The following is a 13935-nucleotide window of genomic DNA, read 5'->3' as shown; positions in this document are numbered from 1 at the left end:
CTAACCTTATCATCTGGCTTCACAGTTGGACCCAAATATGTATGTTCTTCCTCCACAGCATAACTTAACACTGCATGATTTTCAACAACAGATTCCTTCACCTTAACTGAAAAACGGATTTTGGAGTTCAACATGGGAGAAAAATATAGTTGGGATAGGACAAATCAAATTCTTAGCACCACAGGACACCATTCCCTGCTTTTCTACAATCTACTTTCTCATTTTGCTTCTTAAAGTTGTATTTTCTTAGATGAAAGAAAAAATTCACCTTATTTGTTAAAAACATTTCACTAGTCAGTTTTTCCTGGAAAACTGTGGCTATTGTTATTTTATGAATAAAATGCTTTAAGAAATTTGAATATTAGGTCTACAAGCTAGAAAAGAACCAGTGTGATGAGAAATGCTTTTGCCACTATTTTAAGTGGAAAAGCAAGAATATTAAATCATAAACACAGTATCGTCCTAAAGATGAGAAAACATGCATATAAAAGAGACAATAAAGAAAACACCAGTGCCAGGCACAGTGGCTTACACCTGTAATCCCAGCACTTTGGGAGGCTGAGGTGGGCGGATCACTTGAGCTCAAGAGTTCCAGACCAGCCTAGGCAACATGGTGAAACCTCATCTCTACAAAAATTACAAAAGTTAGCCTGGCGTGATGGCAGGCACCTGTAGTCCCAGCTACTCAGGAGACTGAGGTGGAAGGGCGGCTTGCTTGAGCCTGGGAGGCAGAGGTTGTAATGAACCAAGAATGTGCCATTGCACTCCAGCCTCTGCAACAGAGCCAAACTCTGTCTCAAAAAAACACACCAAACTGTAGCCAGTGGTTGTTTATGAATGGTAGCACAAGGAGTAATTTTTACTTGTACTGTACCTTTTAGTGCCTTCTATTATTTTATTTCATTATTTTAGAGACAGAGTCTTCTTGTTTCCCAGGCTGGTCTTGAACTCCTAGCCTGAAGTGATCCTCCTGCCTTAGCCTCCTGTGTAGCTGGGATTATAGGCATGAGCCACTACGCCCAGCTTTTTTTTTACAGCTTTCTAAATTCACAATGAACGTATATTACTTTTATGATGAATTATTCCTAATTATATTTGATATATTAAAACATTAAAATTATACTTTGTCTCATATTAACAACTCATGTATTATGAGCTTATTTTCCTTCTTATTCCAAGTGACCAACTGACACTTGTGCGAAAGCTCACCAAGACATATTGTAGTCTGTGGCTCTGAAAAATACAATTAAAACTGCTTCACTGAATATAAACAAAATTCTGCTTCATAATCTCAATGATATTAGAAGGTATGCACATTAGAGGCATATTTCTTAAATGTTTAAGAATTATTAATCATTCATTTTATTTTTTTAAAGACTAATCAAGTGCAGTAGTGAGAAGAGGGAAAAGAATATAACAAAGAGTTCGATCTGTGACTGTAAATAATCAATTGAGATAACTCATTACATTCGGACCACGAGAATTACTTTTCAAATGTAGACCTAGTAAACAAACAGATAGGCACGGTGGCTCACCCCTGTAGTCCCAGCAACTCAGGAGGTTGAGGTTGGAGGATTGCTTAAGGTCAGTAGTTTCAGACCAGTCTGTACAACCTAGGAAGACCTCATCTCTACAAAAAAATAAAAAATTAGCTGGGCATGGTGGCATGCTCCTGTAATCCTAGCTATCTCGGAGGCTGAGGCAGGTGGATGGTTTGAGCCCAGGATTTTGGATTTTGAATGAGCTATGACACCACTGCACTCCAGCCTGGGCAACAGTGTGAACAACTGTGCCTTGAAACAAAACAAAACAAAAAAAACAGGAAAAAATAATAAAATAATAAAATAAAAATAAAAAAAACCTCACACACACACGTACACATCTATCTGTGAGTACAGATATTTATTCATAAAATAATATATATTATGGTTAATGAAGCAGAAACAAAGCTAATAGCAAATCTTTGTCTTTTTTTTTTTTTTGAGACAGAGTCTCACTCTGTCACCCAGGCTAGAGTGCAGGGGCACAATCTTGGCTCACTGCAACCTCTGCCTCCCAGGTTCAAGAGATTCTTCTGCCTCAGCCTCCCGAGTAGCTGGGACTAGGTGCGCACCAGCACGCCTGGCTAATTATTGTATTTTTAGTAGAGATGGGGTTTCACCATATTGGCCAGGCTGGTCTTGAACTCATTCCTTGTGATCTGCCCACCTCGGCCTCCCAAAGTGCTGGGATTACAGATGTGAGCCACCGCGCCTGGCTGATATTTGTCTTTAAATGCAATATATATTTTGGATGACAGGGTCTTGCTCTGTCGCCCAGGTTGGCTGGTGAAATTTTATAGTGAGATTTTATTTTTTCTTCTATTCGTAAGCAGCTCATTTTAAAAGCTAACTGGGAAATAAGAAGCTAATCTGGGTTGTTCAATTCAATAATAATAATTACAATTATTTACTGTTATCTGTAATATACCTAGAAGACTCCCTCAGTGGAGGGATGAATGAATAAGACAGCATTTGTGTAGTAGTAAGAAGTGAAAAATAAAAGTGAGAGAAAGGAGCAAGATCAGAGTCACTGAAGATGTTCAAAGATTCAGTGGATAGGTCCCTGAAAGCTGAAGAGAAATAACTGTCATATTTGGGATGTGGTTCACTGGTAACAGTTCCTAAAAAGGGAAAGTGACATAATGAAAGTAACACCTTACTGTTATCTTTTCATGCCATGCAGGAAAGCACCATTTCCTGTTTTCCTACAAAGGCAGACAGTACAAAGCTTGCAGTTAGTGGCTCCATCTTAAAAAATCTATTAAATCAAGGTGTGGGGTGGAAACAATGGAACAGTAGTAACAAGACAGACCTTTCTAAAATGGAAACAATCTGGGCCAGGCGTGGTGGCTCACGCCTATGATCCCAACACTTTGGGACGCCAAGGTGAGAGGACTGCTGAAGCCTAGGAGGAGTTCAAGACCAGTCTGGACAGCACAGTGAGACCCTGTCTCTACAAAAAATTAAAAAATTAGCCGTTGGGGTGGTGCATGCCTGTAGTCCTAGCTACTCGGGAGGCTGAGGTGGGAGGATCAATTTAGCCTGGGAGGTCAAGGCAGCAATGAGCTGTGGTTGTGCCACTGCACTCTAGCCTAGGTGACAGAGCAAGACCCTGTCTCAAAATAGAGTAAAATAAAATTGAAACAATCTGAATCTGGGAATGATTCTGAGAAAGAGAAAAGGTGTCCCTGGTATCCAGGAGCTGACCAGACACTATCAGGTAGGCCCTGGTGTTCTGTTAAACATCAACAATTCCATGGAATGCCAATCTCAGAAACGGCCACTCTGTGACCATGATAAAGAAAAAAAAAATGAGACCCTTTGTAACCACATCTGAACACAGACAAAACCATGAATACTGTCTAAACCACAAGAATGGCCAAGCATTCCCTCATCCTGGCTAATAGGAGTGACTGCTGCTGTTTTACCAGTTACAACTTTAGCTTCACTTCCATTCATACCACCTCCTAGATAAGAACTTTTCAGGTACCGAAACAGAATTACACCTGCTTCCTGACAACATCCAATACTAATAATCAAAAAGCCCTGTTTCCTCGAATCCTTCTCCCAATCCCCTAAAACAAGCACAAATCCTGTAAGTCCTTTCTAAATATCCATTTACTGAGATGCCTCGTGGTTGCCCAGGGTATGCATTCCCCCTCACTGCAACAGGTCAGCCACTCAGCTTTGTTCAACTATAGTTGTGTTCCTCGTAGTCTTCAGCTAGAGGATATCAACGAGTAGAATAAAAAGAAAATGCAAATATCCATTGTGTAAATAAAAAAGAGTAATGCGGGGGCAGGGTGGGGGTAGAGCAAGAGAGATGAATAGAAGCTTCCACCAACTGTCCTCATCACAGGAACTTCAAAGTTGGCAACTTGGTGGGAAATTAAAGAAAAATAAAATTAAAGAGAAATAAGCTTTCCTGTATTAGGCTGACTTGTCCCAGAGGCAGCAACAGGCACAGCCCAGACCCAGGAAAAGTCTTAATAATATTATCTAATGTGCTCTGGAGACTCTCCCTCCCAGCACTCCCTCAACATAAGGAGAAGAAAAACAAGTTTTCCTTTGTTTTATAGTATGAGTTTATAGATTCTTGTTCTCTGTAACTAATAACTTCAAGTATTCTGTTTTTTTTTTTGAGACGGAGTCTTGCTCTGTCGCCCAGGCCGGAGTGCAGTGGCACGATCTCAGCTCACTGCAAGCTCTGCCTCCTGGGTTCACACCATTCTCATGCCTCAGCCTCCCGAGTAGCTGGGACTACAGGTGCCCGCCACCACGCCCGGCTAATTTTTTTGTATTTTTAGTAGAGACGGAGTTTCACCGTGTTAGCTAGGATGGTCTCGATCTCCTGACCTTGTAATCTGCTCAGACTCCCAAAGTGCTGGAATTACAGGCGTGAGTCACGTGCCTGGCCAAGTATTCTGTTTTATCTAAGAATTACAACGAAGGTAATTTTTTTGTATTTTTAGTAGAGACGGAGTTTCACCGTGTTAGCTAGGATGGTCTCGATCTCCTGACCTTGTAATCTGCCTCAGACTCCCAAAGTGCTGGAATTACAGGCGTGAGTCACGTGCCTGGCCAAGTATTCTGTTTTATCTAAGAATTACAACGAAGGTCATGAGAAGCCTAAGCAGGCCTGAACTACAGCTGTCTGGGCACCATAGTGAAGGTTATGAGATAAACCAGTGCAAGGCTCTTCAGAGCAAAACTAGATAATGGACATCCGGGCTGCATAGCAACGGTTTATGAACCTGTTACAATTTGATTAACTGTCTTTGTCCTGCCTCTGTATCCCTGCTTTCACGCTGCTGTAAGCTTGCTTCGAGCTAGCCCACCCTCTTTTGTGAAGTGTGTATAAAAGCCAAGTACTGTCTTTGTTCTGCGCCCAGTCTTTGGACATTGAGTCTGCTGGGTCTGAGTGCACTCAATAATAAAGACATCCTCCTGTATACACCCCAAGTACTGTATACATCCTTCTGTATACACTCTCTCTGGTCCTCCTGTATATACCCCAAGTACTGTATACATCCTCCTGTATACACTCTCTCTGGTCCTCCTGATTCTGCAACACCAACTATATAAAAAAGTACCTTCATATGAACCAAAAATCAGGTGAGCAATCACAGTACTTGGTTTTCACTTCATATCACTGACAGAGGCACTGAAGAGGACAGCAAAGACAGTCTTGAAATGCCAACACCACCCTTCCCTCATCTCCAGACAGTGGCCACATGGTGCGGAAAGAGAATCTGCATGCTTGGGGGAAGGAGAGCCCAGCCATTCTGGGACTTTGCATTGGAACTCAGTGTGGCCAGCACCAGGCAGAACTCAGCAAATGCCCATGGAGGGAGCATTTAGACCAGCCCTAGCCAGAGGGGAAGTACCCACTCTAGCAGTTGGAAGTTGAGTTTTGGCAACTCTTGTCACTGCGGGCTAAATTTAGTGCCCTGGAGTCCTAAATAAACTTGAAAGGCTGTTTAGGCCACAAAGATTGCAACTCCTAGGCAAGTCCTAGTGCTGTGCTGGGCTCAGAGCCTGTAGACTTGGAGGGGTCACACGACCTAGTGAAAACCAGCTAGGGTGGCGAAGGGAGTGCTTGTGCCACCCCTCCCCAAATCCCAGGCAGCACAGCTCACAGCTTCAAAAGAGACCCCCTCCTTTGGCTTGAGGAGAGAAGGGGGAAGAATAAAGAGGACTTTGTTTTGCAAACTGAATACCCACTCAGTCACAGAAGAATAAGACACTGGGCGGATTTATGAGGTCCCCATACTAGGACCTAGCTGTTGGATGACATTTATAGACACATCCTGGGCTAGAAGAGAATCTGCTGCCTTGAAAGGAAGGATCCAGTCCTGGCAGGACTCATCACCTGCTGACTAAAAAGCCCTTGGGTCCTAGCAGTGGAAGCCAGGTAGTATATGCCATGGGCCTTAGGTGAGGACTCTGAGACATGCTGGCTTCATGTGTGACCCAGCATATTCATAGCTGTGATGGCTATAAGAGACTCCTGTTTGAGAAAAGCAGAGGGAAGAATAAAGGGGACTTTGCCTTGCAGTTGAGGTACCAGCTTGGCCACAGTGGGGAGTAGCACCAAGTGGGATCTTGAGGTCCCCGATTCCAGGCCTTGGCTCTTAGATGCCATCTCTGTTGCAAGAAGTCAGGGACCTCAAACGGAGGGACCGGCTGAAGCAGCGGCAGAACCACATAAATTGTGAAGATTTCATGGACATTTATTAGTTCCCCAAATTAATACTTTTATAATTTCTTACGCCTGTCTTTACTGCAATCTCTGAACATAAATTGTGAAGATTTCATGGACATTTATCACTTCCCCAGTCAATACTCTTGTGATCTCCTATGCCTGTCTTTAATCTCTTAATCCCGACATCTTCGTAAGCTGAGGATGTATGTTGCCTCAGGACCCTGTGATGATTGTGCTAACTGCACAGATTGTTTGTAGAGCATGTTGTGTTTAAACAATATGAAATTTGGGCACCTTAAGAACTGGATAACAGCGATTTTCAGGGAACAAGGGAGATAACCTTAAAGTCTGGCTGCCTGTGGGCCAGGCAGGACAGAGCCATATTTCTCTTACTGAGGGAAGAGAGAGACCCTCTCTTATTGTTTTATACTCAGTACCTGTTTTAAGAAAAAAAAACAAGAAAGTGAAACCAGACAGGCAGCCTGGCGCCAGGCTCGAAACCAGGCCGGGGCCTGCCTGGCCTAAACCTAGTAGTTAAAAATCAACTACATTGTATAGAAGAATATTGTGAAACTCCCTGTTCTGTTCTGTTTCACTCTGACCACCAGTGCATAAAACCCGTTACATATCCCTTAGATTGCTCAATCAATCACGACCCTTTCATGTAAAATCTTTAGTATTGTGAGACCTTAAAAGGGACAGAAATTGTGCGCTCGGGGAGCTCAGATTTTAAGACGGTAGCTTGCCGATGGTCCCAGCTGAATAAAGCCCTTCCTTCTACAACTCGGTGTCTGAGAGGTTTTGTCTGCGGCTCATCCTGCTACATTATTACCGAAAACGGCTAAGAGAAATGTTGCTGAATTCTTTCCCCAATAAGGAATATTAATAATAAACAGCCACAGGAAAAGACTGCATTCCCAGGGTGGGGCCTCTAAAATGGCTGCCCTGGGAGTATCTGCCTTTATGCAGTTGTAGATAGGGATGAAGCACATCCTAGTCTCCTGCGGCGCCCCCAGGCTTGCTAGGATTAGGAAATTCCAGCCTGGCGAAGTCTCATCAGACCGGTTCTCTGCTCTTGAACCCTGACAATGCATGCACAGCAGGACATGGAAATTCATTAGTGATTCTAGTTTCTCCCTGACCTGCTGCCTTGTGATCTTTTGTTGCCCTTGAAGCATGTGATCTCTGTGACCCACACCCTATTCGTGCACTCCCTCCCTTTTGAAAATTGCTAATAAGAACTTGCTGGTTTTACGGCTCAGGGGGCATCACAGAACCTGCCAACATATGATGTCTCCCCCGGATACCCAGCTTTAAAATTTCTCTCTTTTGTACTGTCTCCCTTTATTTCTCAGACCGGCCAACACTTAGGGAAATAGAAAAGAACCTATGTGAAATATCGGGGGCTGGTTTCCCCCGATACTGAACCTACCCTGGGTCAGAGAGGAGGAAGCCCACTGCCCTGAAGAGTCCCATGCCTGGCAGCATTCACAACAAGCTAACTGAAGAGCCACTGGGCCTTAAGTGATTATCAGTAGTACCATGACAGTACTCTCCATAGGCCTGTGGTGGTGGTGGACAAGGGGAGACTCCTTTGCCTAGGGAAGGGAAGGGAACAGTGGAAAGGACTTTTGGTTTTGGTGCCTGCTTAGCCACAGTAGAGTACCCGATAGAGTTCTAAAGATTCTGATTCCAGGCACTGGCTCCCAGACAACACCTCTGCATTTGCCCAGGGCCACTTGCCGCCCTGAAGGGAAGGATGTAAGACGAGCTGGCTTCACCACCTGCTGACTGCAGAGCCCTAGGGCCTTGAATGAAGGCCTTGATGGTAGGCAGGTAGTGGTTGCAGTGGGCCTTGGCAAGACCCAGTAGTGTGCTGGTTCAGGTCTGACCCAGCACAGTCCCAGAGATGATGGCTACAGGGGTACTTGTGTCACCCCTCTCCCAGCTCCAGGCAGCTCAGCACAGATAGAGAGATAGAGAGAGAGAGAGAGAGAGAGAGAGAGAGAGAGAGAGAGAGACTATTTGTTTGGGAGACAGGAAGGTAAAGAATAAGTCTCTGCTGGGTAGACCAGAGAATTCTTCTGGATCTTATCCAAGACCACCAAGGCAGTACCTCTATGAGTCTGCAAGAACTACAGTGTTACTGAGCTTGTGGTATCCCCTAATGAAGACATGGCTGCAGGGACCAAAAACTTAGATCACAACACTGAAGTCCCTTTGAATACTCAGAAAACTGTACCAAGATGGATGGGTACAAGCAAGCCCAGACTGCAAAGACTATAAGAAATACCTAACTCTTGGCAGGGCATGGTGGCTCACGCCGGTAATTCTAGCACTTTGGGAGGCTGAGGCGGGTGGAACATGAGGTCAAGAGATTGAGACCATCCTGGCCAACATGGTGAAACCCCGTCTCTATTAAAAATACAAAAATTATCTGGGCGTGGTGGCACGTGCCTGTAGTCCCAGCTACTTGGGTGGCTGAGGCAGGAGAATTGCCTCAACCTGGGAGGCAGAAGTTGCAGTGAGCTGAGATCGTGCCACTGCACTTCAGCCTGGTGACAGAACAAGACTCCGTCTCAAAAAAAAAAAAAAAAAAAAAAAAGAAAAAAAGACCTAACTTTTTAATGCCCTGGTACAAATGAACATCTACAAGCATTAAGACCATACAGGAAAACATGACCTCGCCAAACTAAATAAGGGACAAGGGGCCAATCCCAGAGACACAGATATGTGACATTTCAGACAGAGAATTCAAAGATAGCTGTTTTGAGGAAACAAAGAAACTCAAGATAACACAGAGAAGGAATTCAGAATCTTATCAGATAAATAAAATGAAGACAGTGAAACAGTTAAAAAGAATCAAGCAGAAATTCTGGAGCTGAAAAATGCAATGGACATACTGAAGAATGGATCAGTCTCTTAATAGTAGAACTGATCAAGCACAAGAATGAATTACTGAACTTGAAGACAGGTTATTTGAAAACGCACAGGGGAGACAAAAGATAAGAGAATTAAAAAGAATGAAGCACGCCTACAAGATCTAGAAAATAGCTTTAAAAGGGTAAATCTACAAGTTATTGGCCTTAAAGAAAAGGTAGAGAGACAGGGAGAGAAAGTATGTTCAAAGGGATAATAATAGAGAACTTCCCAAACCTAGTGGAAAATATCAATATTCAAGTACAAGAGGAATAGAGAACACCAAGCAGATTTAACCCAAGGAAGACTACCTTAAGGCATTGAATAATCAAATTCCCAAAGGTGAAGGATAAAGAAAGAATCCTAAAAGCAGCAAGAGAAAAAGAAACAAATAATATACAATGGAGCTCCAATGTCTGGCAGCAGACTTTTCAGTGGAAACCTTACAGGCCAGGAGAGAGTGGCATGACACATTAAAAGTGCGGAAGGAAAAAAACTTTTACCCTAGAATAGTATATCTGGCAAAAATATCCATCAAAAGTAAAGGTGAAACAAAGACTTTCCTAGACAAATAAAAGCTGAGGGATTTCATCAAAACCAGACCTGTCCTACAAGGGATAATCAAGGGGGTTCTTCAATAGGAAAGAAAACATTAGTAAGCAATAAAAAATGATCTGAAGGTACAAAAATCATTGGTAATAGTACACAGAAATACACAGAATATTATAAAACTGTAATTGTTTTGTGTAAACTAATCATACTTAAACAGAAAGACAAAAAGATGAACAGATAAAAAATAATAAGTACAACTTTTCAAGATATAGACAGTACAATAAGACATAAATAGAAACAACAGAAAGTTAAAAAGCAGGGACACAAAGTTGAAGTACAGGGTTTTTATTAGTTTTCTCTTTGCTTGTTTATGCAGTCATTGTTAAGTTGTCATCAGTTTTAAATAATGGGTTATAAGATATTATCTGCAAGCTTCAGGGTAACCTCAAAAACATACAACAGATACACAAAAAACAAAAGGCAAGAAATCAAAACATACCACCAGAGAAAATCACCTTCACTAAAACAACAATAACAACAACAAAACAGAAGAAAGAAAAGTAGGAAGAGAAGACCACAAAATAACCAGAAAACAAATAACAAAGTGACAAAAGTAAATCATTACTTATCAATAATAACATTCAATGTAAATGGACTAAACTCTCCAAGCAAAAGACATACTGTGGCTCAATGGCTAAAAAAAAACAAGATCCAATGATCCAATGATCTGTTACCTATAAGAAATACACTTCACCTATAAAGAAACACAGACTGAAAACAAAAACATGGAAAAAGAGGCAAATGGAAACCAAAAAACAGCAGGAGTAGCAATACTTACATCAGAAAAAATAGACTTTGGCCGTGTGGTGGCTTATGCCTGTAATCCCAGCAGTTTGGGAGGTCCAGGTGGGCAGATCACCTGAGGTCAGGAGTTCGAGACCAGACTGGCCAATATGGCGAAACCCTATCTCTACTAAAAATACAAAAATTAGCCAGATGTGGTGACACATGCCTGTAATCCAAGCTACTTGGGAGGCTGAAGCAGGAGAATCGCTTGAACCCAGGAGGCGGAGGTTGTAGTGAGCCAAGATCCTACCACTGTACTCCATACTCCAGCCTCGGTGACAGAGAAAGAAAAAAAAAAAAGACTTCAAGACAAAAACTATAGAAAGAGAAAAAGCAGATCATTATATAATGAAAAGGGGTTAGTTCAGCAAGAGGATATAACAATTATAAATATATATGCACCCAACACTGGAGCATCCAGATATATAAGGCAAATATTATTACAGCGAAAGAGATAGCTAGACCCCAGTAAAATAATAGCTAGAGATCTCAACATTCCACTTTTAGCATTGGACAGATCTTCCAGACAGAAAATCAACAAAGAAACATTGGGCTTAATCTTCACCATAGACCAAATGGACCTAATAGATATTTACAGAACATTTCATCCAATAGCTACAGAATACAGTCTTCTCCTCAGCACATGTATCATTGTCAGAGATAGACCACATGTTAGGCCACAAAACAAGGCTTAAAACATTCAAAACAAACAAACAAACAAACAAAAAAACTCAAATAGCCCAGGGGTGGTGACTCACGCCTGTAATCCCAGCACTTTGGGAGGCTGAGGTGGACGGATCACTTGTTCCTGGGCGGTCAGGAGTTTGAGACCAGCCTGGCCAATATGGTTGAAACTCCATCTATACTAAAAATACAAAAATTAGCTAAGCATGGTGGCACATGCCTGCAGTCCCAGTTATTCGGGAGGCAGAGGCAGAAGAATTGCCTTAGCCCAGGAGGTTGAGGCTGCAGTGGGACAAGATCGTGCCACTGCACTCCAGCCTGGATATCAGAGCTAGACTCTGTCTCAAAACAAAAACAAAAACAAAAACAAAACTGAAATAATAACACTTATCTTTTCTGACCACAGTGGAATAAAACTAGAAACCAGTAACAAGATAAAAACTATACAAACACATGGAAATTAAAGCAGTAGGCTCCTGAATGACCAGTGGGTCAATGAAGAGACTAACAAAGAAACTGAAAATTTCTTGAAACAAATGATAATGGAGACACAACATACCCAAACTTATGAAATACAGTAAAAGCAGTACTAAGAGGGAAATTTATAGCTATAAGTATCTACATAAAACAAGAAGAAAAATTTCAAATGAACAACCTAAAAATGCATCTTAAAAAACTAGAAAAGCAAGAGTAAATCAAACCTAAGGTTGGTGGAAGAAAAGAAACAATAAAGATCAGAGGAGAAATAAATGAAAGGGAAATGAATAAAATAATGCAAAAGATCAAGAAACCAAAAATTGGTTTTATGAAAAGATTTTAAAAATTGACAAATCTTTAGCCAGACTAATTATAAAAAAAAGGAGAAGACCCAAATAAATAAAATCAGAAATGAAAAAGGAGACATTATAACAGGTACCACAGAAATTTAAAGGATCATTAGAGACTACTATTAGCAACTATATGCCAAAATTGGAAAACTAGAAGAAATGAATAAATTCCTAGACACATACAACCTACCAAGGTTGAACCATGAAGAAATCCAAAACCTGAGTAGACCAAGAACGAGTAATGAGATCAAAGCTGAAATAAAAAGTCTCCCAGCAAAGAAAAGCTCAGGACACCATCACTTCACCACTGAATTTTACTGAACACTTAAAGACAAACTAATACCAATCCCACTCAAACTATTCTGAAAAACAGAAGAGGAAGAAATACTGCCAAACTCATTCCGCAAGGCCAGTATTTCCCTAATCTCAAAACCAGACAAAGACGCAATAAAATAAAATTTACAAGTCAATATCTCTGATGCATACTGATGCAAAAATCCTCAATAAAATACTAGCAATCAAATTCAACAACACATTAAAAAGATCATTCACTACGACCAAGTGGAATTTATCCCGGGGATGCAAGGATGGTTCAATGTATGCAAAACAAACAATGTGATATATCCTATCAACAGAATGAAGGACAAAAACCACATGATCATTTCAATGGATGCTGGAAAAGCATCTGATAAAATTCAACATTCCTTCATGATAAAAACCTTAAAAAACTGGGTACAGAAGGAATATACCACAATAAAAGCCATATATGACAGACCCACAGCTAGTATCATACCAAATAGGGAAAAACCTGAAAGCCTTTCCTCTAAGATCTGAAACACAAGGATGCCCACTTTCACCACAGCATTTTTATATGCCAAAAGCACATCACCTGAAAAAGAAATCAAGAAAGTAATCCCATTTACTACAGCTACAAAGAAAATTAAATACCTAGGAATTAACAAAAGAAGTGAAAGATTTCTACAACGAAAATTGTAAAAGATTGATGGAAGAAATTAAAGAGGACACACAAAAAATGGAAAGATATTCCATGTTCCTGGATTGGAAGAATTCCAACATTATTAAAATGTCCATACTATCCAAAACAATCTGCAGATTCAATGCAAGCCCTATCAAAATACCAATGACATTCTTCATAGAAATAGAAAAAAAATCTTAAAATTTATATGCGACCACAAAAGACCCAGAATAGCCAAAGCTATCCTGAGCAAAAAGAACAAAACTGGAGGAATCTACCTAACTTCAAATTATACTACAGAGTTACAGTAATCAAAAAAGGATGGTACTAGCATAAAAATAGACACACACAGATCAATGGAACAGAATAGAGAACCCAGGGACAATTTCATACATTTACTGTGTACTCAGTTTTGAGAAAGGTGCCAAGAACATACATGGAGGAACAGAGAGTCTCTTCAGTAAATGGTGCTGGGAAAACCGGATATCCATATACAGAAGAATAAAACTAGACCCCTGTCTCTCACCATATACAAAAATCAAACCAAAATGGATTTAAGATTTAAATTTAAGATCTCAAACTTGAAACTACTAAAATAAAACATTGGGGAAACCCTCCAGGTCACTGGTCTGGGCAAAGGATTTCTTGAGCAATACCCCACAAGCACAGGAAACGAAAGCAAAAATGGACAAATGGAATCACATCAAATTAAAAAGCTTTTGCACAGCAAAGGAAACAATCAACCAAGTGAAGAGACAACCAATAGGATGGGAGAAAATGTTTGTAATTACCCATCCATCTGGCAAGGGATTCATAACCAGAATATATAAGGAGCTCAAACAACTCTGTAGGAAAAAATTTAATTATCTGACTAAAAAATGGGCA

General features: G+C 41.0%; 1 protein-coding gene across 7 annotated transcripts in view; it reads right to left on the bottom strand.

Moving 5' to 3' along the window:
- Positions 1-13935, bottom strand: part of LOC105484349 (centrosomal protein 295) — a 70240-nt gene that overhangs the window by 8914 nt on the left and 47391 nt on the right. For all 7 annotated transcript variants that reach the window (XM_024793618.2, XM_024793621.2, XM_024793619.2 and 4 more), the window contains one exon: positions 6-106. In XM_024793618.2, the coding sequence (XP_024649386.2) occupies positions 6-106 (101 nt within the window). The remainder of the gene's footprint in view (positions 1-5; positions 107-13935) is intronic.

Source organism: Macaca nemestrina, chromosome 12 (genome assembly GCF_043159975.1).
Source record: "Macaca nemestrina isolate mMacNem1 chromosome 12, mMacNem.hap1, whole genome shotgun sequence".
Taxonomy (NCBI): domain Eukaryota; kingdom Metazoa; phylum Chordata; class Mammalia; order Primates; family Cercopithecidae; genus Macaca; species Macaca nemestrina.
Note: the sequence above shows the minus strand (reverse complement) of the source record. Positions and strands in the feature narration are given on the sequence as shown.